Source organism: Exserohilum turcica, assembly GCF_000359705.1.
Source record: "Exserohilum turcica Et28A unplaced genomic scaffold SETTUscaffold_13, whole genome shotgun sequence".
In the NCBI taxonomy this organism is placed as follows: domain Eukaryota; kingdom Fungi; phylum Ascomycota; class Dothideomycetes; order Pleosporales; family Pleosporaceae; genus Exserohilum; species Exserohilum turcicum.
This window is the reverse complement of record NW_007359948.1, coordinates 477,164-502,394: the sequence shown is the minus strand read 5'-3', so window position 1 is coordinate 502,394 and position 25,231 is coordinate 477,164. Positions and strand designations below refer to the sequence as shown.

The 25,231-nt window shown below is 56.0% G+C and overlaps 7 protein-coding genes across 7 annotated transcripts; 5 read left to right on the top strand and 2 right to left on the bottom strand.

Annotated features, from left to right (window-relative positions):
• The first annotated feature begins 416 nt into the window (after positions 1–416).
• SETTUDRAFT_175939 (carbohydrate esterase family 15 protein) lies at positions 417–1,962 on the top strand. The gene has a single exon (XM_008024838.1). It carries the CDS (start codon positions 598–600, stop codon positions 1,768–1,770), a length of 1,173 nt encoding a protein of 390 aa, XP_008023029.1. The 5' UTR covers positions 417–597; the 3' UTR covers positions 1,771–1,962.
• Positions 1,963–2,921: 959 nt separating this feature from the next.
• Positions 2,922–7,632, top strand: SETTUDRAFT_167742 (uncharacterized protein). The gene is made up of 3 exons (XM_008024837.1): positions 2,922–3,102; positions 3,183–7,266; positions 7,321–7,632. The coding sequence occupies exons 1-2, from the start codon at positions 3,013–3,015 to the stop codon at positions 7,254–7,256; spliced, it is 4,164 nt and encodes a 1,387-aa protein (XP_008023028.1). The 5' UTR covers positions 2,922–3,012; the 3' UTR covers positions 7,257–7,266; positions 7,321–7,632.
• A 388-nt stretch (positions 7,633–8,020) lies between these two features.
• On the bottom strand, positions 8,021–9,068 carry SETTUDRAFT_167741 (uncharacterized protein). Its single transcript, XM_008024836.1, has 3 exons — positions 8,760–9,068; positions 8,512–8,698; positions 8,021–8,446 (listed from the first exon to the last, which is right to left on the bottom strand). Exons 1-3 carry the CDS (start codon positions 9,060–9,062, stop codon positions 8,157–8,159), a joined length of 780 nt encoding a protein of 259 aa, XP_008023027.1. The 5' UTR covers positions 9,063–9,068; the 3' UTR covers positions 8,021–8,156.
• Positions 9,069–9,233: 165 nt separating this feature from the next.
• Positions 9,234–10,166, top strand: SETTUDRAFT_127726 (uncharacterized protein; the record flags this gene model as incomplete). The annotated part of the gene is made up of 1 exon (XM_008024835.1): positions 9,234–10,166. A coding segment is annotated over one exon (890 nt), but the record flags the coding sequence as incomplete, so codon positions are not given.
• A 3,525-nt stretch (positions 10,167–13,691) lies between these two features.
• Positions 13,692–14,192, bottom strand: SETTUDRAFT_37707 (uncharacterized protein; the record flags this gene model as incomplete). The annotated part of the gene is made up of 1 exon (XM_008024717.1): positions 13,692–14,192. One exon carries the CDS (start codon positions 14,190–14,192, stop codon positions 13,692–13,694), a length of 501 nt encoding a protein of 166 aa, XP_008022908.1.
• Positions 14,193–16,668: 2,476 nt separating this feature from the next.
• SETTUDRAFT_167739 (uncharacterized protein) lies at positions 16,669–17,567 on the top strand (the record flags this gene model as incomplete). Its single annotated transcript, XM_008024834.1, has 1 exon — positions 16,669–17,567. A coding segment is annotated over one exon (423 nt), but the record flags the coding sequence as incomplete, so codon positions are not given.
• Positions 17,568–20,250: 2,683 nt separating this feature from the next.
• Positions 20,251–21,850, top strand: SETTUDRAFT_105303 (uncharacterized protein; the record flags this gene model as incomplete). The annotated part of the gene is made up of 5 exons (XM_008024833.1): positions 20,251–20,853; positions 20,909–21,040; positions 21,093–21,146; positions 21,196–21,369; positions 21,419–21,850. The coding sequence occupies 5 exons, from the start codon at positions 20,251–20,253 to the stop codon at positions 21,848–21,850; spliced, it is 1,395 nt and encodes a 464-aa protein (XP_008023024.1).
• Between the last annotated feature and the right edge of the window lie 3,381 nt (positions 21,851–25,231).

The window sequence follows — 25,231 nt, the reverse complement described above, 5'->3', positions numbered from 1 at the left end:
CTGCGAGCCAAGCTTGTTAGAGTACAAGCCTTCTGCCTCGCGGCTTAAGGGAGCTTTTATATCCCAATCGACACACTGAAATAGACAGGACACGAGCGGTTTTTCCATCAATAGGACGTCTGCGATACGAAGTAGTCGTAGCAAAGCGTCAGACGACGTGAGGTGATGCTGCGGTAGCTCAATGGAATAAATCTCGGACTGAAAGATGTCATCAGTCATACTGATCCTTATCACGACAAAACAGACCACGGCGCCTAGTCCATTTGAAAGAGACGGTCAATATTCCTCTATTCGACGAGAGGATGTAGTGCGATCTGCGGGGTATGACTGGGGCCTTCCCCATGCCATTGACCAATGTCCCACATTCGCGTGGCACGAGGAATGGGCGCCAACAGATGCCAAGGCAGTGAATTTGATTGAACCGTACGCATGCTACATATCCAGCAGGCCGTCTCCGTAGCTTCATTTACGAGCTATATTATGCCAGAAACATGTGGAGTGTTTGTGGAGAGAAGGATCAACATATAAAAGGTCAAGACACTCGCCGAAACACTGACTTGAGCACATAGCGTGTAGAATACCACCAACCAGCCCAGTATGAAGCATTCAGTCGTCTTCTCACTTTTGTATAGTGCTGTTCTTGCGGCGCCTATATTGGAGGAGCGCCAGGCAACATGCAACGTCCCCACAACGTTCCCGTCGACCACAAACTCCAAGCTACCCAACCCTTTCAAGTTTTTCGACGGAAGGTCCGTCACGACCAAAGACGACTTTGCGTGCAAAAACAGAGAGGTCAGCGCAGCTCTGCAGGCCCAAGAACTTGGTGATTTCCCCAAGAAGCCTTCCACTGTCACTGCAAGCTTTTCAGGCTCCTCGCTCTCGATTACTTCGACCGAGGCTGGGAAATCCGTCTCCTTTTCTGTTTCCATCAAGAAGCCCAGTGGAAACGGACCATTCCCAGCCATCATCGCCTACGGTGCTGCCAGTATCCCAATTCCGAGCGAAGTAGCGACCATCACTTTCAACAACGATGAAGTTGCCCAGCAGTCGGGCCAGAGCAGCCGTGGAAAGGGCAAGTTCTACGATCTGTACGGCTCGAGCCACAGTGCCGGTGCCCTGACTGCGTGGGCGTGGGGAGTGGACCGAATCATGGATGCTCTCGAGGCTACTCCTGCTGCGGGCATTGACCCCAAGCGCGTTGGTGTGACTGGATGCTCGCGAAACGGCAAGGGTGCGTTTGTTGCGGCGGCCCTGGTGGACCGGATTGCTCTCGGTCTGCCTCAAGAGTCTGGTGCTGGCGGTGCTGCGTGCTGGCGCATCTCTGACTCGGAAAAGGCCAAGGGTAAGAACATCCAGACGTCGAGCCAGATTGTCGGCGAGAATGTGTGGTTCTCGCCCAGATTCAACTCATTCAGCACTCGGTCCAGTACGCTCGCTACCGACCATCATCAGCTCGCGGGTATGGTTGCGCCCCGTGGTCTGCTTGTTATCGAGAACGAAATCGACTGGTTGGGGCCCGTTTCCACAACCGCGTGCATGAAGGCTGGTCGTCTCATCTACAAGGCTCTTGGCGTGCCAGACAACATGGGCTTTACAGGCTCGGGCAACCACAACCACTGCCAGTTCCCGTCGAGCCAGCAGGCCGACCTCAGTGCCTTCATCAGCCGGTTCCTGCTTGGCCAGAACGCCAACACGGCCAACATCGAAAAGGGCCCGTCTGGCGCGGATGCTGCGACCTACATTGACTGGACGGCGCCCACGCTCACGTAGGATGTGTGGTCTCGTGATGGCAAAAGGGGCGTGTGGTTTCAGGTGGCTCCGAGCGGGATACATGTACATAGCAACGACTCGTAGTTGAATGCCAATGCTTGCAAAGCGAGCAGCCTTGTTGCACAAGCCATGTGTCGAGGGTTGGTCAGCTGATGCTCGTCGACTCCCGGGATAAGCAGCAACTCTTGGCAGACGCCACTTGACGAGGGAGGAGGCCAACATGTCGAAAAGGCCCAAATGGGCAGTCATTGCATTGTGCTCTGGCGTCCGGGGGGGCATGGGGGAGACGGGCGAGTGCACTGCGTCTCCCGCTGGCGTGCCGGGCGCACTTGGGCACCTCACCACCAAGGCGCTTCTCGTGGGCGCGGCGGCTGCTGGGGACAAGGACGGGCGCCACGGGCAGGCTGGAGGCCCGCTGGGGCGGCTGGGGCGCGGGCTCGGGGGTTCGCCATGGCGGCGAAGAGTGGAACGACGGGTTTGATGTTCGGTGGAGGGTTGGGTAGCAGGTTTGGAGGGGTCATGGACGTGGCACTCCACTCGTTCCTTGCGCCTCCGAAGCGGTGGCTCATTTCGGCACTAGCCCACGTCAAGCGCGTTGTTTGTCTTCACCCCACAACTCCGTCGTGCCGTGAGCGTGAGCGTGAACAGGCGCAATTGCACAGAAGCCAGACGCCCGCCGCCACGCCCGCCGCCGCCGCCGTGGCCTGTCTCGCGCATCCTCGCATCCATCACATGACCCGCCGGCCCGCCAAGCCGCTAACTCCCTTTGCGCGCGGACAAACGCTCAGGCTAGAGAGACCTCGCAGACGTTCACCACCCATCCCGATATCACCAAGACTTGCGCCCGCATCTCCCCATCCCCGCAACACGCTCTTCCCGACGCGTAGAGCGGTCCTCGACGCTTTCTGAGTGCGCCTGTGCCGCTGCCGCCGCCCGCTCGCAAATTGCGCGCTTTGCCTCCGCCTCCTGGAAACGACGCGACTCTGCGACGAGCGGACTCCCGACGCCCTTCCATCGCCTCCATCCCCAAACAGCCCTCTGCCACCACCACGCCGCCCGATAATGTCATAGACGGCCGCTACACACGCCACAACACACCCCTCGACTGTCGTTCCCTCCCACCCGCGCGATCTCGGGCGCCCAGACCACGTGCGGCGACCGCGTCTGCGACTTGACAGAGCCTCTCCATCAGCCCTCGATTGCGCACCCGTTGCTCCACCAGCACCGTCACCCCACGCCGCCATGGCTTCCGTCCAGGCCAACCCGGAGATGCCCGGCCAGGGCCAGCTGCCCGCCAACATCACCCGCGAGCAGATCCAGCATGTGTTTCAAGTAAGTCCTCGGCCCGCCATGCTTCTCGCTCGCCCCCTCGGCGCATTCGCATATCCCCCCATTACTGACGCCCGCTCCAGCGCTACACCGCCATGAAGCAGCAAGGCGTCCCCGAGTCCAATCCCGAGTTCATCAAGGCGCGCAACCTCCTCACAATGGTTCAGAAGCAGAACCAGTACCAGCAGCAACAGAAGATGCTCCGGCAGCAGCAGATGCAGCAGCGCCAGCAGGGCCAGGTCGACCCCCACGTCGCGCAACAAAACGGCACCCCGACCGGCATGCCCAACGGCACAAAGCCGCCTGTGCCTGCTGATGGCAAGACCACGGTGCCCGCGCCGGCCTCGAGCGGACCGTCGTCTACCATGCAGATTGCGACTGCCGGAGCACAGGTTCCCGCTACCGACGGCCAGACTCCCACCTCGGCGAGCAGTGCTTCGATGGCGCTGTCCAAGGACCAGCTTCTGATGCTGCGCGCTCAGATCGGAGCCTTCAAGCATCTCTCCAAAGGCCTTCCCCTGCCTTCGAATATGCAGCAGCAAATCTTTGGCCACCACCAGACAAAGAAGCCCCAAAATGCTGCTGATGCCGTCGCCGCTGCTTCTCAGATGCTCGATAACGCGACACGTGCAGGCAGTGCCTCAAGTACAGCAGGCGGCGCTGTGCAAGAGACCCGCACGCTGCCTCGTCTTCCGGATACCTTTATCGATCCCTGGAGCAGCGAAGTCTTCCGCGACGTCAACTACATTTCCCACACGCAGCGCAAGAACCGACCCTACCTCGCGACAATCATGCCCCAGGGCGTCGACATTGATGCTGTGCAGCAGAGTATGGAGGAAATGCGCAAGGAGCGTGAGATTCTTCTCTACAACCGCCTCACCGCAAGGAAGGCGGAGCTGGAGAAGATGCATGCAAACATCGGCTCATGGGATACCAGCAAGACCGACACGCCTGAAGATGACGGAAAGGTTAAGCTGGCCCTTGTCATTGAGCAGAAGAAGCTGAACCTGCTTGAGAAGCAACGAAAGCTGCGGAGAGAAATCGCCCAGCAGATGATCCACGCCGACAACCTCGCCATGACCGCCAACCGAACCGTCTACCGGCGTCTCAAGAAGCAATCCATGCGCGAAGCCCGCCTTACGGAGAAGCTCGAGAAGCAGCAACGCGATGCACGCGAGACCAAGGAAAAGAAGAAGCACCACGAGTTCATCGACGCTATCCGCAAGCACCGCACAGAGCTACAGGAGGCTGGCGCGGCTCAGCGAATACGCCTGCAGAAGCTTGGCCGTACCATGATTACAACACACCAGAACATCGAAAAGGAGGAACAGAAGCGCATCGAGCGGACAGCCAAGCAGCGTCTCCAGGCTCTCAAGTCCAACGACGAAGAGACGTACCTCAAGCTTTTGGGCCAAGCCAAGGACACTCGTATCTCACATCTCCTCAAGCAGACCGATGGTTTCTTGAAGCAGCTCGCCAACTCTGTCAAGGCGCAACAGCGATCTGCAAACAACTCATACGAGCCTGAACCGGACAGCAGCAGCGACGAATCTGGCGACGAAGACCGACCGGGCAAGAAGAAGACGGACTACTACGAGATTGCTCACCGCATCAAGGAAGAGGTTACCCAGCAGGCTACCAACTTGGTCGGAGGTACTCTGAAGGAATACCAGCTCAAGGGTCTGCAGTGGATGATTTCACTGTACAACAACAACCTCAACGGTATCCTCGCCGACGAGATGGGCCTCGGAAAAACCATTCAGACAATCAGTTTGATTACCTACCTCATTGAGAAGAAGCGACAGCCCGGACCTTATCTCGTTATTGTGCCGCTGAGTACGCTTACCAACTGGACAAATGAGTTTGAGAAATGGGCGCCCAGCGTTAGCAAGATTGTGTACAAGGGTCCCCCGAACTCGCGTAAGCAGTACCAGCAGCAAATCCGCTGGGGTCAGTTCCAGGTCCTGCTCACCACATACGAGTTCATCATCAAAGACAGGCCGATTCTCAGCAAGATCAAATGGGTGCACATGATTGTCGACGAGGGTCACCGTATGAAGAACGCCGGCTCGAAGCTCAGCATGACCATCACACAATACTACACAACACGCTATCGACTCATTCTGACAGGTACACCGCTGCAGAACAACCTGACAGAACTGTGGGCGATGCTCAACTTCGTCCTTCCCAACATCTTCAAGTCGGCTACGTCGTTCGATGAGTGGTTCAACACGCCCTTTGCGAACACCGGAGGCCAAGATAAGATGGAGCTCACTGAAGAAGAGCAGTTGCTCGTCATTCGTCGTCTGCACAAGGTTCTTAGGCCCTTCTTGCTCCGACGTCTGAAGCGCGATGTCGAGAAGGATCTCCCCGACAAGACCGAGCGTGTGATCAAGTGCAACTTCTCTACCCTCCAGGCCAAGCTGTACAAGCAGCTTGTCACTCACAACCGACTCATGGTCAGCGACGGCAAGGGTGGAAAGACTGGTATGCGTGGTTTGAGCAACATGCTTATGCAGTTGCGAAAGCTGTGCAACCATCCTTTTGTCTTTGAAGAGGTCGAGGATGTCATCAACCCTACCAAGGGCACCAACGATCTCCTGTGGCGTTCGGCAGGTAAATTCGAGCTTCTGGATCGAATCTTGCCCAAGTTCAAAGCTACCGGCCATCGTGTCCTCATGTTCTTCCAGATGACGCAGATTATGAACATCATGGAGGACTACTTGCGACTTCGAGGCATGCAGTACCTGCGATTGGACGGAGCGACAAAGGCAGACGATCGTTCAGACCTGCTGAGACTGTTCAACGCCCCGGACTCACCGTACTTTTGTTTCTTGCTGTCGACGCGCGCTGGTGGTCTTGGACTGAATCTTCAGACTGCCGACACCGTCATCATCTACGACTCTGACTGGAATCCTCACCAGGATCTGCAGGCCCAGGATCGTGCTCACCGTATCGGTCAGAAGAACGAGGTCCGCATTCTGCGTCTGATTACATCCAACTCGGTTGAAGAGAAGATTCTCGAGCGAGCCAACTACAAGTTGGATATGGATGGCAAGGTCATTCAAGCTGGTAAATTCGACAACAAGTCCAAAGACGACGAGCGAGACGCCATGTTGCGTATCATGTTGGAGTCTGCCGAAGCAGCTGAGAGTCTCGAACAAGAGGAAATGGATGATGACGATCTGAACCAAATCATGATGCGACATGAGTCAGAGCTGGCAATATTCCAGGAAATGGATCGCAAGCGCATCGCCGAAGATCCTTATGGTCCGGGTAAGCCTCTTGGCCGCCTGATTGGTGAGAGCGAACTGCCAGATATCTACTTGAACGAAGAGGCACCTGTCGTTGACGAGAAGGACGATACCCCTGCCGGTCGTGGCGCCCGAGAGCGTACGCGTGTCAAGTATGACGATGGTCTCACCGAAGAGCAATGGCTAGAGGCTGTTGACAATGACGATGACTCCATTGAAGCCGCTATCGCACGCAAGGAGGCCAAGGTCGCCAAGCGCGGTAGGAATAAGGCCTCGCGGGAAGAGGAGTCCCCAGTACCATCACGCGCCAGCTCAGAGGAGCCTGCGCCGAAAAAACGAGGCCGCAAGCCGAAGGCGGAGAAGCGCAAAGCAGATGATGCCTCGCTCGATGCCGATCCTGCACCACGGAAACGTGGCCGACCTGCACCTACCAAAGACTTGTTGCCGGCGGGGCAGCGGACATCGCTTCAAAAGATTGTCAATGTTGTTTACGAAGCTCTCAACGACCTGGAGGAAGAGTCATCCGACCCCAACATTCCCAACCGTGGTATCATTGATCCCTTCATTGAGCTGCCAGACAAATGGGACTATCCAGACTACTACCAGCTCATCAAGAACCCCATCTGCATGAAGCAGATTGAAAAGAAGATCAACAAGAAAGAGTATCAGTCTGTCAAGCAGTTCCGTCAAGACCTCGGCTTGCTGTGCAATAACTGCCGGACGTACAACGAGGACACATCACTGCTCTTTGCGGATGCCAATCTGATTGAGCAGACTGCGCTTGACAAGTTGAAGGAGGCTACGGCGGAGCACCCAGAGTGGCAAGATTATGATGATGGTAGTAGTGTTCAGGGAGGTGCTAGCACGGCAATGACGAGCGCGGTCGGTACGCCACGGACTTGAACTTGAAGGGGTATGTCGTGTTCAATAAAGACGTTGGTTTGCGCTTCTCGCTAACTGTTGCCAGATGACAGGACGTAGTTTTGTTTTGTTTTATACACGGTTGCGGTTGCGGCTCGGTTCAAATACGATCCTTGAGCCCTAGTATTTTATTTTTTTCACGCCTTCTTTCCATGTCTGCTAAGTTCTTCTTCTTCTTCTTCTCCTTCTCCTTCTTCTTTTTCTTTTTTTTTGCCTTCATGTGTACAAGATTGCAAAAGACCTGGGGAAGGGGGGAAAATGACACACAGAAAAAAGAAAAAGATTAACTTGACCAATCCGCAAAGAAGACGCATTCCAGGCGTTTTTTTCTTCTCTCTCTCTCTCTCTCTCTCTCTCTCTTCTTCGTCTTTGTTTTTGGGCACGAGAACGGGCGCAAGTAAGCTTGTTTTTTTTTGTGTGTGTGTGTGTGTTCTTCATATTCACACATTGGGGGAAGGGGGTGTGGTGGGTGGGGGGCGGGGAAAGGGCCTAAGGAATGCTTTGGTACGCTTGATTGAGTGACATGATTCAGGGGTTCTGGGGTACTTTTTTCGTTTTCTTTTCTCTCTCTCTCTCTCTCTCTCTCTCTCTGCAATGGGGTTTGATTTGCATGGCTACAGTAGCTTTTTTTTTAGCTCTCTTTATTTGTAGCCCCCCCTCCTCCCTGTTTTCTCGATAACAAAGGCTCTCATGTTTAATTTCAAGGTTCTAGAGACAAGAGAGAATGTACGATTATGGGCTTTCAATTCAAGGGGACTGGAGTTTTGCGTGTCCGTGTTAGTAGTAGTAGTAGTGTCATGTTGCTTTCTTGCCATGCTTTTTTTTTGTTGTTGTCTCATCGCCAGACGTGGAGGGCTGCTGTATCAAGCTACGTATAACAGCTCATGCTTCCTGTGCCTGGTTCCACTTGACGCAGTCTTCAAACTTGACGCTGGAGCCGCCGAAAATGTCCAGAGCACTGCCAATGGTAAGATCGACCTTGCCGTTGCTCAGCTTCTTGACGAGTTCCAGATCCTCGATTGAGCGGCCGCCGCCTGCATAGGTAACGGGTATGCTGCACCACTCTGCCAGCTTTTCAACCAGCTCGTGGTCAATGCCTCGCTGCAGGCCCTCGACATCAGCAGCGTGAATCAGGAATTCACAGCAGTGCGGCTCAAGAAGCGATATTGAGTCTGTCGGTCCGTTAGACGGATGTATACACAAAGCTTGGCCATGAAGTTAGTTTTGATATAGATACCTTTGTTGAGTTCAAAATCGGTAATCGTCTGCCACTTGTTTGTAGCCACGAACCACCTGTCGTCTTTCCGCCGGCACGAAAGATCAATGACGAGCTTGGACTTGTCGTTGTCCAGGGCGCGTAGGACGGCCTGTAGACGGTCCATGGAGAGGGTTGACGAGGGAAACAGGTACGATGTTATGATTACCTACCGCGCTTCCATTAGTCCTGGCCTGGGCCTTGTCGGGTCCGCCATGCATGCCGCTTACTTTGTCTGCGCCCTTGTCAATCCATTCTGCGGCATTCTTCTCGGTGATGCCACCGCCAACTTGCATGCCGCCTTTCCAGGCCTCGAGCGCTTCTTGCGCGGCTTGCTCGTTGCCTGGGCCGAGCATAATGACGTGTGCGCCCGTTAGGGCATGCTGCTTGTAGAGGTCGGCGTAGAATGCCGATGGGTGCGACGATGTCCAATTGGTCTTTAGCTCGTCGGGTGCTGTGGTGCTCAGCGTGCCGCCGACGATTTGCTTGACGCTGCCGGCATGCAGGTCTATACACGGGCGGAAGCGCGTCATGGTGCGATTGCGGGCAGGATAGAGAGTTGGAGGAGGCGGGGGAGGCGTCACACATGGCGGCGGTCCGAGCCGGTTTTGGCGCTAAGCATTTCCGCTGCTCCAAACTTTTTGGCGACTTTCCTGCTGCGTCGCATTGCCGTCACCACCTCTGCAACACACCGAGACAAACAACAATGGCGCCAGCACTAGGAAAGCGGAAGCGTGTCACGCGTGCAGAACTCGAGCAGTCCTCGCGGTCACCCTCGCCTTCGTCGGGCTCGGACGACGACTCGGAAGGCGAACATCTCCAGGACATCTTCCGGCGCGCGTTTGAAGCAAAGTTCAAGCCTCTGCCTACAGAACCCAAAAAGGCCAAGATAGAAGGAACTCCGGTACAGGAAGACGAGTCGGAAGAAGAAGAATCAGATTGGTCAGGCATAAGCGACCATGAAAACGACGTCCAAGTGGTCGAATACCACGACACACAGCACGAGCTCGACGATACCGAACGCGCAGAAATGAAAGCCTTCATGTCGTCGAAACCGCCCACGTCAGTCTCGCGCAGCGCCGCGGCGGCGCAGAGCAGAAAGAAAAAAGACGACGCCGACGCCGCCGACGCGACCGAAGCCACGAATCTCAAAAACGACCTTGCGCTGCAAAAACTGCTTCGCGAATCGCACCTCCTCTCCGCCTCTTCCTCGGGCACCTCGACACCCAGCGCCCTCACCGCCACGGGTGTCGACCGCCATAAATCCATGGACTTGCATCTCCAGTCACTCGGCGCAAAGGGCTCCATCTTTACGCAGAAAAAGATGCCCATGGCGCAGCGCAAGCACATGGAGCTCAAGGCGCGCACAACAGAGGCAAAGCGCAGGGCAGAGGCCAAGGAGGCGGGTATCGTGTTGGAGCGGGAGAACAAATCCGCGTCAGGCAAGAAGGTGGAGAGGAAGAGGGACAGGGGCGTTGGCGGACCTAGCATAGGCAAGTTTAGGGGTGGCACGTTGAGTTTGAGCAAAAAGGATGTTAGGAGTATTACTGGTGGGGGTAGTGCCAAGAGTAAGGGGAAGAAGGGGAAGAGGTGAGGAGGAGGCTAGAGTGTAAATGATACCCAGTTTATGAAGCAATGACGCGTAGTTGAGAAGCTGTCATCCGCGTTGATTTTCAGTGATACAAGATTGTGCAAGGGTGGCAAATAGGCGACTATAAATATAGAAGTGAAAGGTGCCATGTCACGAGAGATTCGCTGCCAATGACGAAAGGGCAAGAAGGAAATATGTCGAGAACTGCTGAAACGAGCCTGTAGTGTTTGGTAATATGAATGAGACGGAGGACAAACGTTTTATTAATTTCAACTACAAGACGCGAGTACAGTAATCCGTAGTTTGTAAATGTAAAACACCAACATTTATTCATACATCTTGCGTCCGCATTCTAGAATGAATGAATTGTATTTTTTTTGGTATTTGTAATGGCTACAGTTTTAGAATCTGTCTACTTAAGTATGATACTTGTGTATTTTTCTTCTCGTCTATCATGCAGTAGTCCTGAGATATATAACCATGAATACGACCTGATGACTTGACCAATCAATTCCATGCTTTCGACAGATATCCAGTTGCAAACCTGTAAAAGGACGGGCCTGAAGCCAATTAATGTACATTCATTCGGTAGGAATAGAACGTGTCTCTCCTGATTGATAGTTGCTGTGAAGTAAATAACATACAGTTGAAGTAAAACAGAGTGTTCAGAACACGTACAAGATTAGATGAGTAATTTCAAGCCTGAATCCTAGAGTAACTGATCCAACTATAACACATCATACTCTCTGCTTGAGTTCCATCAAGATTTCAAGCTCATATCTACATCAACATACAACTTGATGTGATTGTTCAGCAGATATTCATTCCCCTCTTGTTTACATTCTTCCAAACAAGCCAACTCGTCTTGGTTAAGATGTAAAGAAGACTCCAAGTAGTTAGCTGTTTTAAATTCCTAGCACATGATTCTCTTTGACATGGTAGTAGAAAAACATCCTTCTCACACGTATATGCGTAAATTAATGCTGTCCCCAGACGAAGCTTGTGACAACTATCTGAAAATAGGAATTGAACACATGTACAAACTAACTACACTCATGTCGGCCTTATTTGATTCTCCTACCGATTTGTGTCTACGATTTCCTCTCGGAATAGAGAATGATAGGAAGAACCCCCATCTAACCTATCGACATAGCGACCATAGCCGCGACTTACCCGCTTTCGATATTAAAGGCTGGAAACGACACTGTGTTGATGCTATCATGTTGGCTCAACTCTCTTATCAATACTATTCCGTGTTTATCCGGCTACGTAATATACTGGATAGCCATGCACATGATAGGCACAGGTAGATAGATAACCACAGACATGACATTGCAAATGCAGCAAAACGCCAAATGTACACTCAAGGTCTGAACATGCTAATTGAGCATGCGTGAATCATGGCAGATGCAAGCAGCTGAACAAACCATGTATCCGAAAAGTGCTGCAACGCGCGTCGGCGTCCCCACCTTTCCTCACTGTACTGTGCTCTATTGTAGACAGGAGCAAGTTATCTCCAATGACTAGATACGTAATGTGAAGAATAGGAGAAAAGGCACGCCACTATATCGAGCCCCATATTCAGCGCCACGCGAATCAAGCCCAGCAACAAAGCAAGGCGGGCGCAAAGAAACAAAAAAGGAAAATAGACGGATACGAGAAGGTGGAGATACGGAGGCTTCCTTCGCTCTCCGTCTGCTCCCCCCCCCCTCCATGCATGCTGATTGCTTCCACACGTATTCTAGAACATGATGCGAGTGAAGATGAAACAAGGCGCCCCCTCCCCCTCCCCCCATCCTCCACTCGACTCCACCCGACTCTACTGCATCCAGCAGCGCGTACATCGATCGATAGATGGATGGACGTTTCATGCAAAGAAGACACCAAGAAACAGGGCACAGCAAAGAGGGAGAAGAAGAAGAAGAAGAAGAAGAAGAAGAAGAAGAAGAAGAAGAAGAAAACAACGCATGAACCACAGGCACACATTGCGCTCCCCGCTTCAAGTCGAAACCGGCTAAGTAGATGGGATATGCAGTCAGTGTCGAAAGCGGCTAGGCGAGCATCACTAGACAAGTCATGACGAGAGATCAGGACCAGGATCTGGAGCTGCATCAGGAGATTTGGAGGCCTTTTTTGGGGGTTTGTATGCATGGAGGTTGGGAGGAGGAGGCGAGGCGAGGGGAAGCAGGGCCGAGGAGAGGCGACCGCGGAGGCGACAAAGGGGAAGGGAAGGGAGGGGAGAGTAGAGTAGAGCACAGCAAAGCAGAGCAGAGGAGACGACAGGAGGAGGGGAGGGGGGGTTGTGGGCTAATTTTACATTCTGCAGATAGACACAGATGGAGATGGTGTTACTCGCTAACGTGTATACAGGGCATATATCGTGCGCATCCATGTGTTGTTTTTTTACTTTTTTTTCCCTTCTTCTTTTTGGCGTTGCAAGGGTGGTGGGGGGAGGCGAAAGGGCGTGCAATGTTTTGAGGCTAGGCTGGATTGGGTCAAGATGGATCGGGGGTGTGTTTCGCGATGGGAATGGAATGTCCTAGAGTAGAAAGACGGCATGTACAAAAGAGAGGGAAGAAAGAGAGGGGCGGATGGATGTGTAGTGGTAGATTGTCCGTGTGTACATATGCCATGTAGCTGTGGACATGGGCTGAGGTCATGGCTTGAAGCGAGTGGGAAGAGACATGGTGGGGAACAGAGATAGGCAGATAGGCAGGCTTTTGGGTGCGTTTAGTCAAAGATACATGTTTGTGGCCATGTGCATGTGGGTGAGACGGGTTTAACCGTGAGGCAAGCAGGTGTGTGTGTGCGTGTATGCACAGATTGGCGAGTGACTCTCCCGCGTGGGCTTCAAACCAAGGCCCAGCATGTCGGGTACGCGGGTTCAGAATCAGAATTCCTGGCACAAAAGCAGTGCGAGGATGTAACGGGGAGGGTGGCAAGCAGCGGTGACGCACAGAGATGGGCATGGACGATTACTGATCTGGTGATAGACATGGCGGAGAGCCATTGTGCCGGAGTGGTGAGTGTGAATATCGGTATCAGAAGAGGGACTGGGAGGGGACATGATCGGCCCTTCGCTTCACTTTGACGGCGGCGAAGAAAAGAAAAGGAAAGAAAACCTGCTATGACGGTGAGGGAGGGGACTGCGGCGTGGGGCGCAAGGTTGGAAAGGATTCGAGGCTGGGAAGGAATGCGTGAGAAGGCAAAGCGAATACGACCGAGTGTTGAGGGGTATCATGGGGGTGGCAGGCTGGCCAACCGCCCCTTGATTCCATGGTGATGGCACGGGGGGGGGCGCTGGCCAGGTTTCGTGATGGACATTGAGGCTTTGGCGGCTGCACGTGTAGGTGTAGGCGTTATAGGAGGGGGCCTGGGGCCGTGGTTGGTGGAGGCGTGTCGAGGGAACCGAAAGAGATCTCGAGGCACGGCTCACACCAGGCGCGATTGACGAAAGGCGGAAGCGGAAGCGGGTGCCGCTCACCGATGAGCGTCTGGGGGCGGACTCCACAAAAGGGCCGACTGCGCGCGCACACACACACACACACACACAGACTCATTCGATCTATTGTTACGGGTGGGCGCAAGAGATCTGAGGGTTTCTTCTTGCATCTGCGAGTGCATCGGGGCAGGCGGGCGGGCGGGAATGAGATGAGATGAGATGCATGGACACGCGGCGTAGCGATGCAGCCGCCACCACCACCACCACCACCACCACCGACACCACCACCAGGCTGGGAAGCGCGTTGGAAGGCTGGCACGACGACAAGACGCCGCGGACAAGACGCCTCGACAGTGCCACACATTGGCGGGAGAGGGTGCCGGCAACCGGCAGGCTGGCACAGCTTCGACGTAACATGGCGCAGGCACACAGCAGCTCGCCAATCTGAGTCGCCATGTGCCGCACATCGTCCTCGGGGAGATCATCATCATCATCACCAGCAGCATCACCACCACCACCACCACCGTGGTCATGGCCACCGCGGTGGTGACGCTCAGGTCGCCCTGCCGTTGGGATGCTACGTAAACGCGAGCTGGAATGGCGCCCCTCGCCTCCCCCTATGGCGGCCATGGCCTGGCCTGGCCCGTCGACGGCATGGCACACCACTCATCCAGTGGTTCCTTTTCGAGCGGTATGCATCGGACGTGGGCGCGGATACAGGCAACCGTATCCTCCATGTTGACATATAGGTGGAGCCCCTTCAGAGACACGGCTTGGCCAGAATTTGGACAGCAGCGAAAGAGGCCATGACCAGAGACGGTCCCTCGACATGCATCCATGGCTTGCGGCCGTTGGGCCTATGTACTTGGCTGCAACACCACGCCGCCCCTCGGACGCAATGTTTTTTCTCTCTCCCCCAAGCACCAGGACGAGCACCAGGACGAGCACCATGACCAGCACGAGCATACGCATGGGCACGTCGCCGTCCATCCTTCCATGTATATCCACCATGGTTCATCGAGGGCCCCCACTGTTGCGGATCGCTCAGGTACATCGGTATCGCCTTTTCAGATCATGCACGTCTTGTCGGTTGGAGTATGGCCGACTCGCATAATCCTTGCGCCTGCTGCGCCCTGTCCTGGCTGATGTGACAAATTCGTCATTGTTGTGTTCCGAGGCCAGCTTGCTAGCTTGTAGTCGCCTAAGGGAGGACAAGGCCATGGCCATGTCGAGCATGGAGCAGGGGGGCCTGTGGAGTAATAGATGCTTTGCTCTCGTATCTGTACCCATCTCCACACATACATACATACATACATGCGTCCATACATGGTACATACATATATACGTACGTACAGCCTGAAAGGGGCGCTGACTCGACACCCACACCCTCTCAGGTACCGTTTTGGGTGGGTGCTTGGTCAGGTATTGCCTTTGCAAGCGCGCTACCCACCAAGCTTCAACCTGCCGCTAATGGCGCCTTGTTGTATGCGCGTCAGCCGGCTGCTTACCAATTGCGCTGCGGTTGTCGAGCCATGGCGAGTTTCAAGCCCATCTGTCGGGTCTGCTGATGAGCGTGCAGCGCGCGCGCGCGCGTGTGTGTGTGTGTGTGTGTGTGTGTGTGCGTATAGGGCGGGCGGGGTGACGTGCATCCGAGGCCGAACATGTCCAAACCCTAATTGACACGGCAATCCATTGCTAGCCAGACAGATTGACAGACAGCCAGACAGCCAGGCGTGGGCTGAGGTGCAAAGACGGGGTTACGCACCAAGGCCAGGACGCCGCCAGCTTTTTATCACCACCAGTGCCCCATGACACTTCCCACGTGTTGCACCACGCTGCGGCCCGCTGCAAAGCAAATTCGCATACCGCTCCCCATGTCATGGCTTGATTTGTGAAGAAAAGAAACAACCAAAAATGAACACGCACACACGCAGCCATGAATATTGGCGACAGTCAATCAGCGCATGTGGAATGGGGGCGCGCAAGACGGGCTGGCACAAGTGTACCAAAAGTGCGGGTGCCATGTCTTGAGTATGGACCGGAACGCTTGTGTCGCTTGTATGCAGCAGCGAGTACTTAGTTGGGGTGAGAGTGGGCGCGAGAGGAAGAATGGCGACATGGATGCAAGCCTATTGGGCAACCAAGCCGAACACGGGCCTATCCACTGGCCGGCAATAGTGATGGATTCAAGGCAGTATCGCCTGCAGCGACTCAACAAGTATCAAGTCCGAAGAGTGGTTACAAGTCTGCAAAGGGAAAAAAGGACGACTATGATACATGCATGTATTAGCATGACATGACACAGGCGCCCTTTGCACCGTCGCCTTGGGATGGCCCCAACCAACCGTTTGCCAACGGGCACCGAGGTTTTCTGTTGGGCAAGGTTCGACGTCGAGGCATGCCATGGCCAGGGACAAGCGCGAATCCCTCGTCTTCTTCCCTGCATGGCCGTGTCCGGTGAGCAGGAAGAGAGAGGGCATGCGACTGCAGACGAAACATGGCTGACATTGGCCACGCAGCAGGATGCGAGACTTGGCGATGATGGTGGTGATGATGATGGTGGTGGTGATGATGTTGACCGGCACGCTGTCGAGGAGCGGTGACGTGAAGGGTGCGGCCTGGCGCGTGACTGGGGTTGCCATTACCTGGGAGGCGATGCGGTGAAGACGTACGTGGAGCAGACGCGATGCAGGGCGGCCATGTTGGTGGTGTCCAAGGTGTCGGTGGAGGAGTCGATATCGGTGTCGATGGTCATGGTGGTGGGCAAGGCGATCTGAGATGGGATGGATGGCGTGCAGGGAACATGGGTACGGCCGTCTCGCCAGCGGCCCCGGGGAAGGCCTCGGGCCTATCCGTTTGGACAGTGACACGGCGGGCAGCCCTGGTCGTCCATCGCATCCTAACCCAGGTGGGTCTGACAGGACGAACTGCAAGATGCATGCATGCGTGCATGGGCGGGTGTGTGTGCGTGTGTGTGTGTGTGTGTGTGTGTGTGTGTGTGTGTGTGTGTGTGTGTGTGTGTGTGTTGATGGATGGATGGGGGTGCATCGACAAGAGACGCGCGACATGGCCCCAACGACGTGACATTTTGCATGCTGCTAGTGTAGCGTTGCTGGTGGTGGAAGGCTTTGGACGAGATGCTCCACCCGACTGCTCCAAGGCCATGGCGACCAACCGCGGGCAAGGATGCGCGACGGTGATGGCGGCCTCGCATTCGCCCGAACAAGGGCCGCGGCTTGCTGCCGCTGGTTCCGCGCACCGCCGCCGCTGCTGCCGTCCGCATTAGCGAGCTTGGGCCCGCCCGTGACGGAAACATGCCCACCAACTCGACTGCAACTCGACTGCAACTCGACTGCAGTCGACTCGACTCCATCTGCCATGCCACCCACGCCCGCCGCACGCTGCCCCTCCACCACTGCCACTACCACCGCCAGTTCACCGGCCCCCGACGCCTGCTGCCAGAAGTCGCCGCCGCATTCTGTCATTGGCCGCCCTATGCCAATCCCCTCGACTCCCCACGCTGCCGCTGCCGCTGCCACTGCCACTGCCACTGCCACCACTGACACTGGCACTGGCACTGACACTGACACTGCCAATGCCACGCCCACGCCCACGCCCACTGCCCACGCCAACCCACCTGCAGTCCGTGTCCATCAAGATGATACTGTCGACTGCACGCTTGTGCCTGCGAGCACGGCTCTCCAGCCTTGACCGATGGCCTGTCACCACTCGGCAATCTCCAGAAGGGGGACTCGCAAAGTGTAGCTCACCAGCGTATCGAGCCCATGTTTGACACTACTGCAGGTCCACCATTTTGGATCTTGAATTTCCCTAACAGACGCAGCCACTCACCCACCACCGTCATACACAGCATCCCCAGCACCGGCACCACCACTCGACATGGAGCCGCCCACGCCAGACGGAATGCCCCCCTGCACATGTGCTCCATGCCATGGTGGCCAAACCGAGGCCCCAGCATCTCTCTCTCTCTCTCTCTCTCTCTCTCTCCCTCCCTCTCTCGCTAATCGGTGCCCTCCAAGGCCCCTCCACCTCTTTGTCTGTAAGGCTCCAGAGTCGGTCAGATTGCCTGCTCTGGACACTGGGACGCCATATCCATGTCCAAGGGGCGAGCGGCTGGCCTGGCCACTTTGCATGCGCCTCTCAACACCCATCTGTCGAGGCTACGACCGACGGCCACCAAGAGACAAGGGGACTCGGAATGCAAAGCCGTGTGGCCACAAGGGGCCTGTCTGCACCATGGCATTGTCGAGCGTCGTGTCGGGCCTTGGGCATTCCGTGCTCGGTCAGCGCGCTGGCGTTAGCTACATGTCCATGCTCTCGTGATATGGTGGTGCACATGGTTGAATACATCAGCCCGCCATTCCAAATGGCCGTCTGCCAAAACGGCCGCCAAACGCACAGCACACGGCGGCGGGCGGCCCTGTCGGCGTGGACGGAAGCTTGGAAATGGTTAACCGTGCCAGGGCTTTAGGCCATGTGGAGCTCCAAATTTGGGTCTTTTGGATGCGAGGGCCCCCGGGATGGGGGTACTAGGGACCGTTGGCGGCGATGGCAATGGCGCAATTGCGACGGCGCACAGTGGCAGCGTGTGTGCGCAGTGGGTAGCGGGGGCCTTTTTTGGGGGGGGGAGCATGTCGCCGACGATAACGCCACGGGAGATCTGAGATGAAGGGTGGACCGGGCGGGAGGAGATCGCCTGCAACACCCTGGGCGTCGTGAGCGGACAGGCGCCTGGGGAAGGCTCTGTACGTGGCCTCGCCGCCCATCGAAGGCTGTGGGCGAAGAAGGATGCACACGGCCGCCTGAGCCCGCCCGAGCGGAAGGGCGTCACCCAACCACTCGAGCGGGCTGGATATCTTGTTTCAAAGCTGCCGTAATGGCGTGAATAAACAAAGCAAGTGGGCGCCTGGTGGCTGGCTTGGCATCCTGCTGGCCACGTGACCTGTGCCCCCCCACCTCCCCTCCTTCCTCTCGAGCGCTGCCCGCTGCCCGCCGCCTGCCGCCCCTCGTTTGGCCAACCTTGTTCCCCCAACCCACCCACCATCCATCCATCCATCCATCCATCCATTTTTTTTCGCATCACACACCCACCATGCTGCTGCTACGGCCCAAGTCGCATCTTCAGCTTCCGCCCAGAGAGAGAGACAATCACACACACCGCACACCACACACATACACACACACACCCGCACGCACGCACTACCCACACGCCCCAGGGACGTCGGGCTAGCGCCGCAGTGGGGCGGCAGGCTCGCCCTCTCTCCCCCCGATGACAGTCGGGGATTCCCATACAAGCTAAGGCCTGTCGGGAAAGTTACAATCAGCTTCACGTCGGCGCGGAACCTCACATTACCTAAGGCCTTTTGCCATGCGAGGCGTTCAATTCGCGCGCGCCCTCTGATGAGCCTTACCCAATGCTGGCCTGATTGGCGCTCCGTGAAGGGGGGCGGGGAGGGGGGGAATGCGCTTCATCTGCGGTCCCGTCAACGCCCCGGGAAGAAGCGTCGTCCGCCACGACGCCGTCGATGCTCGAATACAATAGCGCGTATCTGTACCCACGTGTGGTTGTACGGAATACCGTGGGCCGCCCTCGACACTACGCTGCCACACACCAAAGACCAGGTCAGCCACGATAACGCCAGCATGCGATGATCACCACCGGGATTCCCGACAAGGTCCAACAAATTCCCGTGGCCTGTCAGAGAGGGACAGAGGGGTCTAGCACACACACACACACACGTACGCACACGCACACGTACGCACACTCACACGCACTTACACACACACACACACTCACGCTCATACGCACATACACACACATACACGCACATCATACACGCACGCACACACACGCACACACACATACACACCCATACTCTCTCACACACACACACTCACTCACTCACACGTACCTAGACACACACCGACCACACGCACACACACAGACACACCGTGCTGGAAACAAACCGTGCTGTTTTGCCAGCCCCCTCGAAACACTAATGCCAGCCCTGGATGCGTGTATCATGGGAGTCGCAAAGCTGTTGGGCGCCGTTCGCCATGTCCCCAGCGCTGGCTCCAGTGGCTAGTGCCAAAGATCACGGCCATCGATGTTTCGCCCAATCCAGTGTGGCTTGGGCGACCTCATTGGGACGACCCCCACACTGCACATGAGACGGCGACACTTTGCGTCCGTTCACACCTGGGACAGTACCCCCGGTTCTGCCCTGAGGCTACATCCCGGTCGGATGCTGGGCCCCGTACCCCCCCCTGCTCGTCAGCTCTGCACTAACACCACCACCCATCTTTTCTTGGCTGCATGCGAGAGCGATGTTCCTTGTCTGTCCTGCTGCAAGCATGTCCGCTCCAGTCCCTAGGCCACTCGGGCTCCACAACAATCAACCATCCTTGCTTTGCGGGATGCTCAGTGTGGTAGTGTATCGGGTTGGCCCATCCATATGTAAAGCCCAAAAGGCACCCCAATCCCAACCAGATCGATCGAGCAAATCTACAATACTCCCACGTCATCCGATCTTGTATCCTTCTTCCTTCACCGTGTTGCCGTCTTGATATCCTCTTTTTCCAGTAGCTTCCGGCCCAAGCCGTACTTACTGCTTTCTTTCCCCAATCTGTCACCGTCTACCCAGTGGTACCAGCTTCTCCCTCTAGCATGGCTGCTGTTGTTGCACCTCATCAAACTCCTGGTCTTTGGCAAGAACGACGGGAACCATCCTTCCAGATGCCATCCAGCATGCACCAATCGAGCATGATGCCCCAGTACGACGCTACACGCTCCGTCACCAGCGCACCCGTCTCCCGCAGCTTCCAACCCACATCCACCCAGATGGACATGAGCATGCCTCTGTACACGTCAAACGGCCTCCCCACCTCGGCCCCCTACCAGTCGGGAGGAGCATTCGCATATGACCCGGCCTCAGTGAACCCCTACACCATGCCGCAGTCCTCATACTACTCATCGAGCATCCCCAACCCCGTCTCGTATCCGCCATCTTCCGATGTCCAGTCACTGCCCACGGTACGCGATGGCCGCAACCTGTTCAACCCCATGGTCAAGGCTGAGAGCACTTCGCCACTGCAGTCAAATCCCATCTACAACAACAGCAACAGCGACACAAACTACTCGGCAGACTGCAAGCGCTCCAACTCGGAGCCCACAGAAAGCAACACTGTCAACTTTTCGACCGATGTCGACACTCTGATGAGGGCCATCCAGGCCAAGCAGACAAATGCCCCGGAGCCAACAGAGCCCAAGGTACGCGCCCGCCACCGCTCTTTTGGTCTTTACTGTGCCTAACCCCCAGCAGCAGGACGAAACCACCAAGCCTTCGCAGAAACCCCGAAAACGATACCAGTGCACAGTGCCCAACTGCAACAAGAGCTTCTACCAGAAGACACACCTAGAGATCCACATCCGTGCCCACACTGGAGCTAAGCCATTTGTAAGGCTATCCTGACACAAAAACCCCAAATCTCTCTGACACTCGACCGCAGAACTGCAAGGCTCCAGGCTGTGGACAGTCCTTCTCCCAGTTGGGCAACCTCAAGGTATGTTTCCTCCAGCGCGTGCCCCCTGCAACCATACTGACACTAGCAGACGCACGAGCGAAGGCATACTGGCGAGCGCCCATACAGCTGTGACATCTGCGGAAAGACATTTGCTCAGCGCGGCAACGTACGCGCACACAAGATTGTCCATCAACAAATCAAGCCATTCACCTGCAAGCTCGACGACTGTGGCAAGCAATTCACCCAGCTTGGCAATCTCAAGGTGTGTATTGCCTGCCGACAAATGACGACCAGTCACTGACAAGACGCAGTCACATCAGAACAAGTTTCACGCTGCCACACTCAGGTACCTAACCACCAAGTTTGCCACGATCAGCATGGGTGACTGGGTGTCCAAGGAGGACAAGGAGCTCTGGGAATACTTTGCCTCGCTCTACAAGAACTCCAACAAGGGCATCAAGGGACGCGGAAAGGACCGTCGCATTTCGGCCATGTCATCTTCGGCGTCGTCATACCCATCGTCGTACGCGGCGCTACCCATGAGCTCACTGTCGCGAAGTTTCGGTGGCCCGTTCCACCAGCACAGCAGCGAACGCAGCAGCCGAAGCTCTTCCATGTCATCAGACAGCATCCAGCGAGTCGACAGTGGATATGATTTCAACGTGCCCATGCCCACGGGCTACCATCAACCGCCAGCGAGTGGGTACGACGATATGGTGTTCCCCGAGCGCAAGCTTTATTAGGCCGTGGGCAGGGTAGTTTGATTATCATGTAGCATCATTTGAGCACTGTTTTGGCAATGTTTCGGGAGTTTTACGGGATATCGGCGCTGGGAATAAAGTTGGGCATTTAGGGGTGGGCAACGGGTGATCAGTACCCAAGCTAGCGCAGCGACGGGCACTGCCATGTTTTTGTTTCTTTGCTTCTGATATATGGTCTCTAGAAGTTGGGGAAAGGGGGGGGACTGGGTTCCCCACGGCATGGTTGCGCAAGTAACAGTATAATGTGTTTGATGCTTTGTCCTGTATCACTCTCTACACGATGCGCTGTTTCCCCGGCGCGACCCAAAAAAAATCAAGTATACCGACGCTGATCGTTTGGCCTGCAGGGGGCGCAGCATCAGCAAAAGACTTCAAAAAAAAAGAGCAATTTACATCGTGGATACGGGTTGCATCACCAAAGCAAAGCAAGCAGTAGTTTTTGGGATTAGAATAGCAATCAATCAATCAATCAATCGATCAATCTGACAAGACTGAAACCATCTCGATCGCATCTGTTGTTCCATCACATGACAGTGCCACGACACGACAAGTCAACGGCCAGCGAAGAGGGGGGGGAAAGGCACGAGGGCACGAGGACACGAGAGAGTGCAGACAGGAGGAGATTCGGGATGCAAAGTCACTGACGCCTCACCGCTTGATTCACGACCCGTATGTACGTACGAGAGAGTTTTTGCGGAGCTAAAGCATGTTGCATGTGCATGCGCGCCATGCTCTCCCCTTACCTGCATCTTGCGTTGCTGACTGTCTGCAAGACGATCCTTCGTGCTGGTCATGTCCGCCTGCAGCCCTTCCTGTCGCCACACACCCACCCACCCACCCGCCCGCCCGCACCTCGTGCTTGTTACCGCATCTACACTCACTTTACAATACACGTCCTGGAACCCGGGGGGGGGGAGGCCCCAACCCCCCTGACACGCGGTAAGGGTTGGACAGGCACATGGGACGAGGGGCGGTGGGGAGGCGTGGCAGTGCAAACCCTTTGGGGCAGCAGAGAAAGTTCTCGATCTCCGGAAGCGAGACGCAGCCGGTGAGTTTAATTGTTAGGGGGTGCGTGTGTGTGCGTGTGTGTGTGTGTCCGTGTGGGGTGGAGAGAGGTTGGTGGGTGATGTGATGTGATGATGTTGGCGATGAAACTTGCAAGATTGCAACAGCGAGCATGGGATTGGCTGATGAGCGTGCGGGAGACTGAGGCAGACACACACACACAGAAAGAGGGAAAGAGGGAAAGAGAGTGCTTGGTGGGGGCGAGCGGGCGTTCTTGCCCTCGTCTTCCCCCCGCTGCCTGACCGTCGCCCTCTCTCCCTCTCCCCTTCTCCCTTCTCCCTTCTCTCCCTATCTCGCCCCCCTCCCCCGAAGGACAGGGACCAGGACGACAACGACAACCAAGACAGCTTTCGGCTGTCATTTGCCACGACGGATATGCCCCCAGCCCAGCATGTACCGACGAGGCGCGGCCATTGGCCCAAGGCGGGAGGCGGCGGCAGCTGGGGGGGGGGGCTGTCACCTGTAACTCGGAGCTGGTTGCCGCTTAGATGGAAAGCGGAAAAAGGGCCTAGAGCTTGGCGTGGAAAGAGTTCGCTAACTCGGTGTAACTATGGACTCCAGCCCTAGATGGTTACGTATGAGCTGGCTGACTAGGAATAGGTCTAGGTCTAGGTGTGTGTAGGTGCATCTGCTCGCTACAACCCTTGGCCTGGACGACGACAGCCGCGACCCTTCTGGCAATGTGACGACGGCGACGACGACGCCGTCATCACCAGGGCGGCGGCGGCGGCGACGGCTACACGCATCCGACGATCGATCAGACGCGCTGACTAGACAGCTTGTCGTAGAGGGAACTTGGTAGCGAGGCGAGGGCCGCTTCCGCTGAAAAACTTATTCATGGGCATCGCGGGTATCAAAAGGGCGCCGCGTCTGATTGGCTGCACACTCGACCTGTCAGCCTAAGCCCGCGTCTCTCGCTTTCGCCCTCTCGCTCTCATATTCATGCGCCAAAGGGTACACTGCGTGTCTGGGCCTCAGGCGCCCGTATGCCAAGTGGCCATTGACTAGGTGGACAGTGGCTGCTCTCGCTCTCTTGCCCGCGCCGGGCATCCCTGAGGGTTGCTGGCCCCAGTACGGGGGCCTAGGTACTATGTTTTCGGCCTCACGGATCCAGCACCCACCGCCCACCGTGTTCCAGCCGGCGGTTTCTCGCGCGCCTGTTACTATCTTTCAAACATGCAGCATCACGTCACCGGCCGGCTCGCCGCCATGGGCGCTGATCCATGACGAACAAACCAGCAGACGAACAGCCCGACGGACGAACCAAAAGCCTCACTTTCCTTTAGCCGACGAGTAGTTTGCACACGCGCCCAACGTCCAAACATGCAAGTTACCACTGCCACCACAAACAAGCCAACGGCGCCCTTTGTTGCCAACGCCTAACATATCTGACACTGGCGCTTGACGCTTGACATGTCGACACTACTCACAGCCTTGTCCGGCCCCGATCTGCATCCTTAGCCGTCGATCTTGACAGTCGATGCGGCTCCAGACGCAGCGCCCTCTACTATACAGAGCAGCAATGACGTTGCAAGTGACCGTAAAGCGTCACGTACATGGACCCCTCCCTCCCTCCCCTTGCCCCCCCATCCAGGGTTCGCGAGTCAACATGCTGTGCCCTGGTGAGGAATTTTTCTTGTGGACCAGGGGCGAGGGGCTCACGATACGAGTTGGGCAGGTCACTTGTTGTCCATCAGAGGCTTGGGCTGAACCATGCCTGAGGGAGAGCCGGGTACTATTCCAGTTAGGCCCCGCTGTGGGGTCGTCATGTCAGTCCCAGCGCCAGTTGTGATTCAGCGACGGCCTTGTACGGGCTTGATTATGGTTTGCAAGCGCTCACGTATATACCCTCGTACCTTGCAAAGCGAACAGCAGCTTGTACATGGTGCAATATAGTAAGGCTATTTGCAATAGTGCACGTCTTCTTCTTCTCCGCCTATTCCCAACGTGGGGGGCCAAGGCGACACCGGAGAGTCGGGGAATGGCGTGTCGTCGGTAGAGCAAGACCTTGGAGAGAGGGGGGGGGCTCACGACTTGAGCTAAATGTCATCATTAGCGTCCTATACGCTGCCCCACGTCAAACCAAAACCACAGTCTTGTTCGCCCCTTCTCACAAGGTCCCTTCTCACGGCATCGTGGTGCGCGCCTTGGGCACTGACGGCCGGGAAGACGTGCCGTGTTCGTTTTTCCCTTTGTTCTTGTTCCATGCTGGTCGTGGGAGAGGTCGGCAGCGGGCCGCTGTCAATCGTCCAACACGTTTGACGACATCGATAGCATGCACACAAGCTTTTGCCCGTT

Excerpts from the sequence above, each read along its gene's own strand:
- SETTUDRAFT_175939 (XM_008024838.1), top strand. The coding sequence starts at position 598 with ATGAAGCATTCAGTCGTCTTCTCACTTTTGTATAGTGCTGTTCTTGCG.
- SETTUDRAFT_167742 (XM_008024837.1), top strand. The coding sequence starts at position 3,013 with ATGGCTTCCGTCCAGGCCAACCCGGAGATGCCCGGCCAGGGCCAGCTG. Across the intron at positions 3,103-3,182 it reads AGATCCAGCATGTGTTTCAA|CGCTACACCGCCATGAAGCA; the intron begins GTAAGTCCTCGG and ends CGCCCGCTCCAG.
- SETTUDRAFT_167741 (XM_008024836.1), bottom strand. The coding sequence starts at position 9,062 with ATGACGCGCTTCCGCCCGTGTATAGACCTGCATGCCGGCAGCGTCAAG. Across the intron at positions 8,699-8,759 it reads TTGACAAGGGCGCAGACAAA|GTAATCATAACATCGTACCT; the intron begins GTAAGCGGCATG and ends GAAGCGCGGTAG. Across the intron at positions 8,447-8,511 it reads CGATTTTGAACTCAACAAAG|ACTCAATATCGCTTCTTGAG; the intron begins GTATCTATATCA and ends ACGGACCGACAG.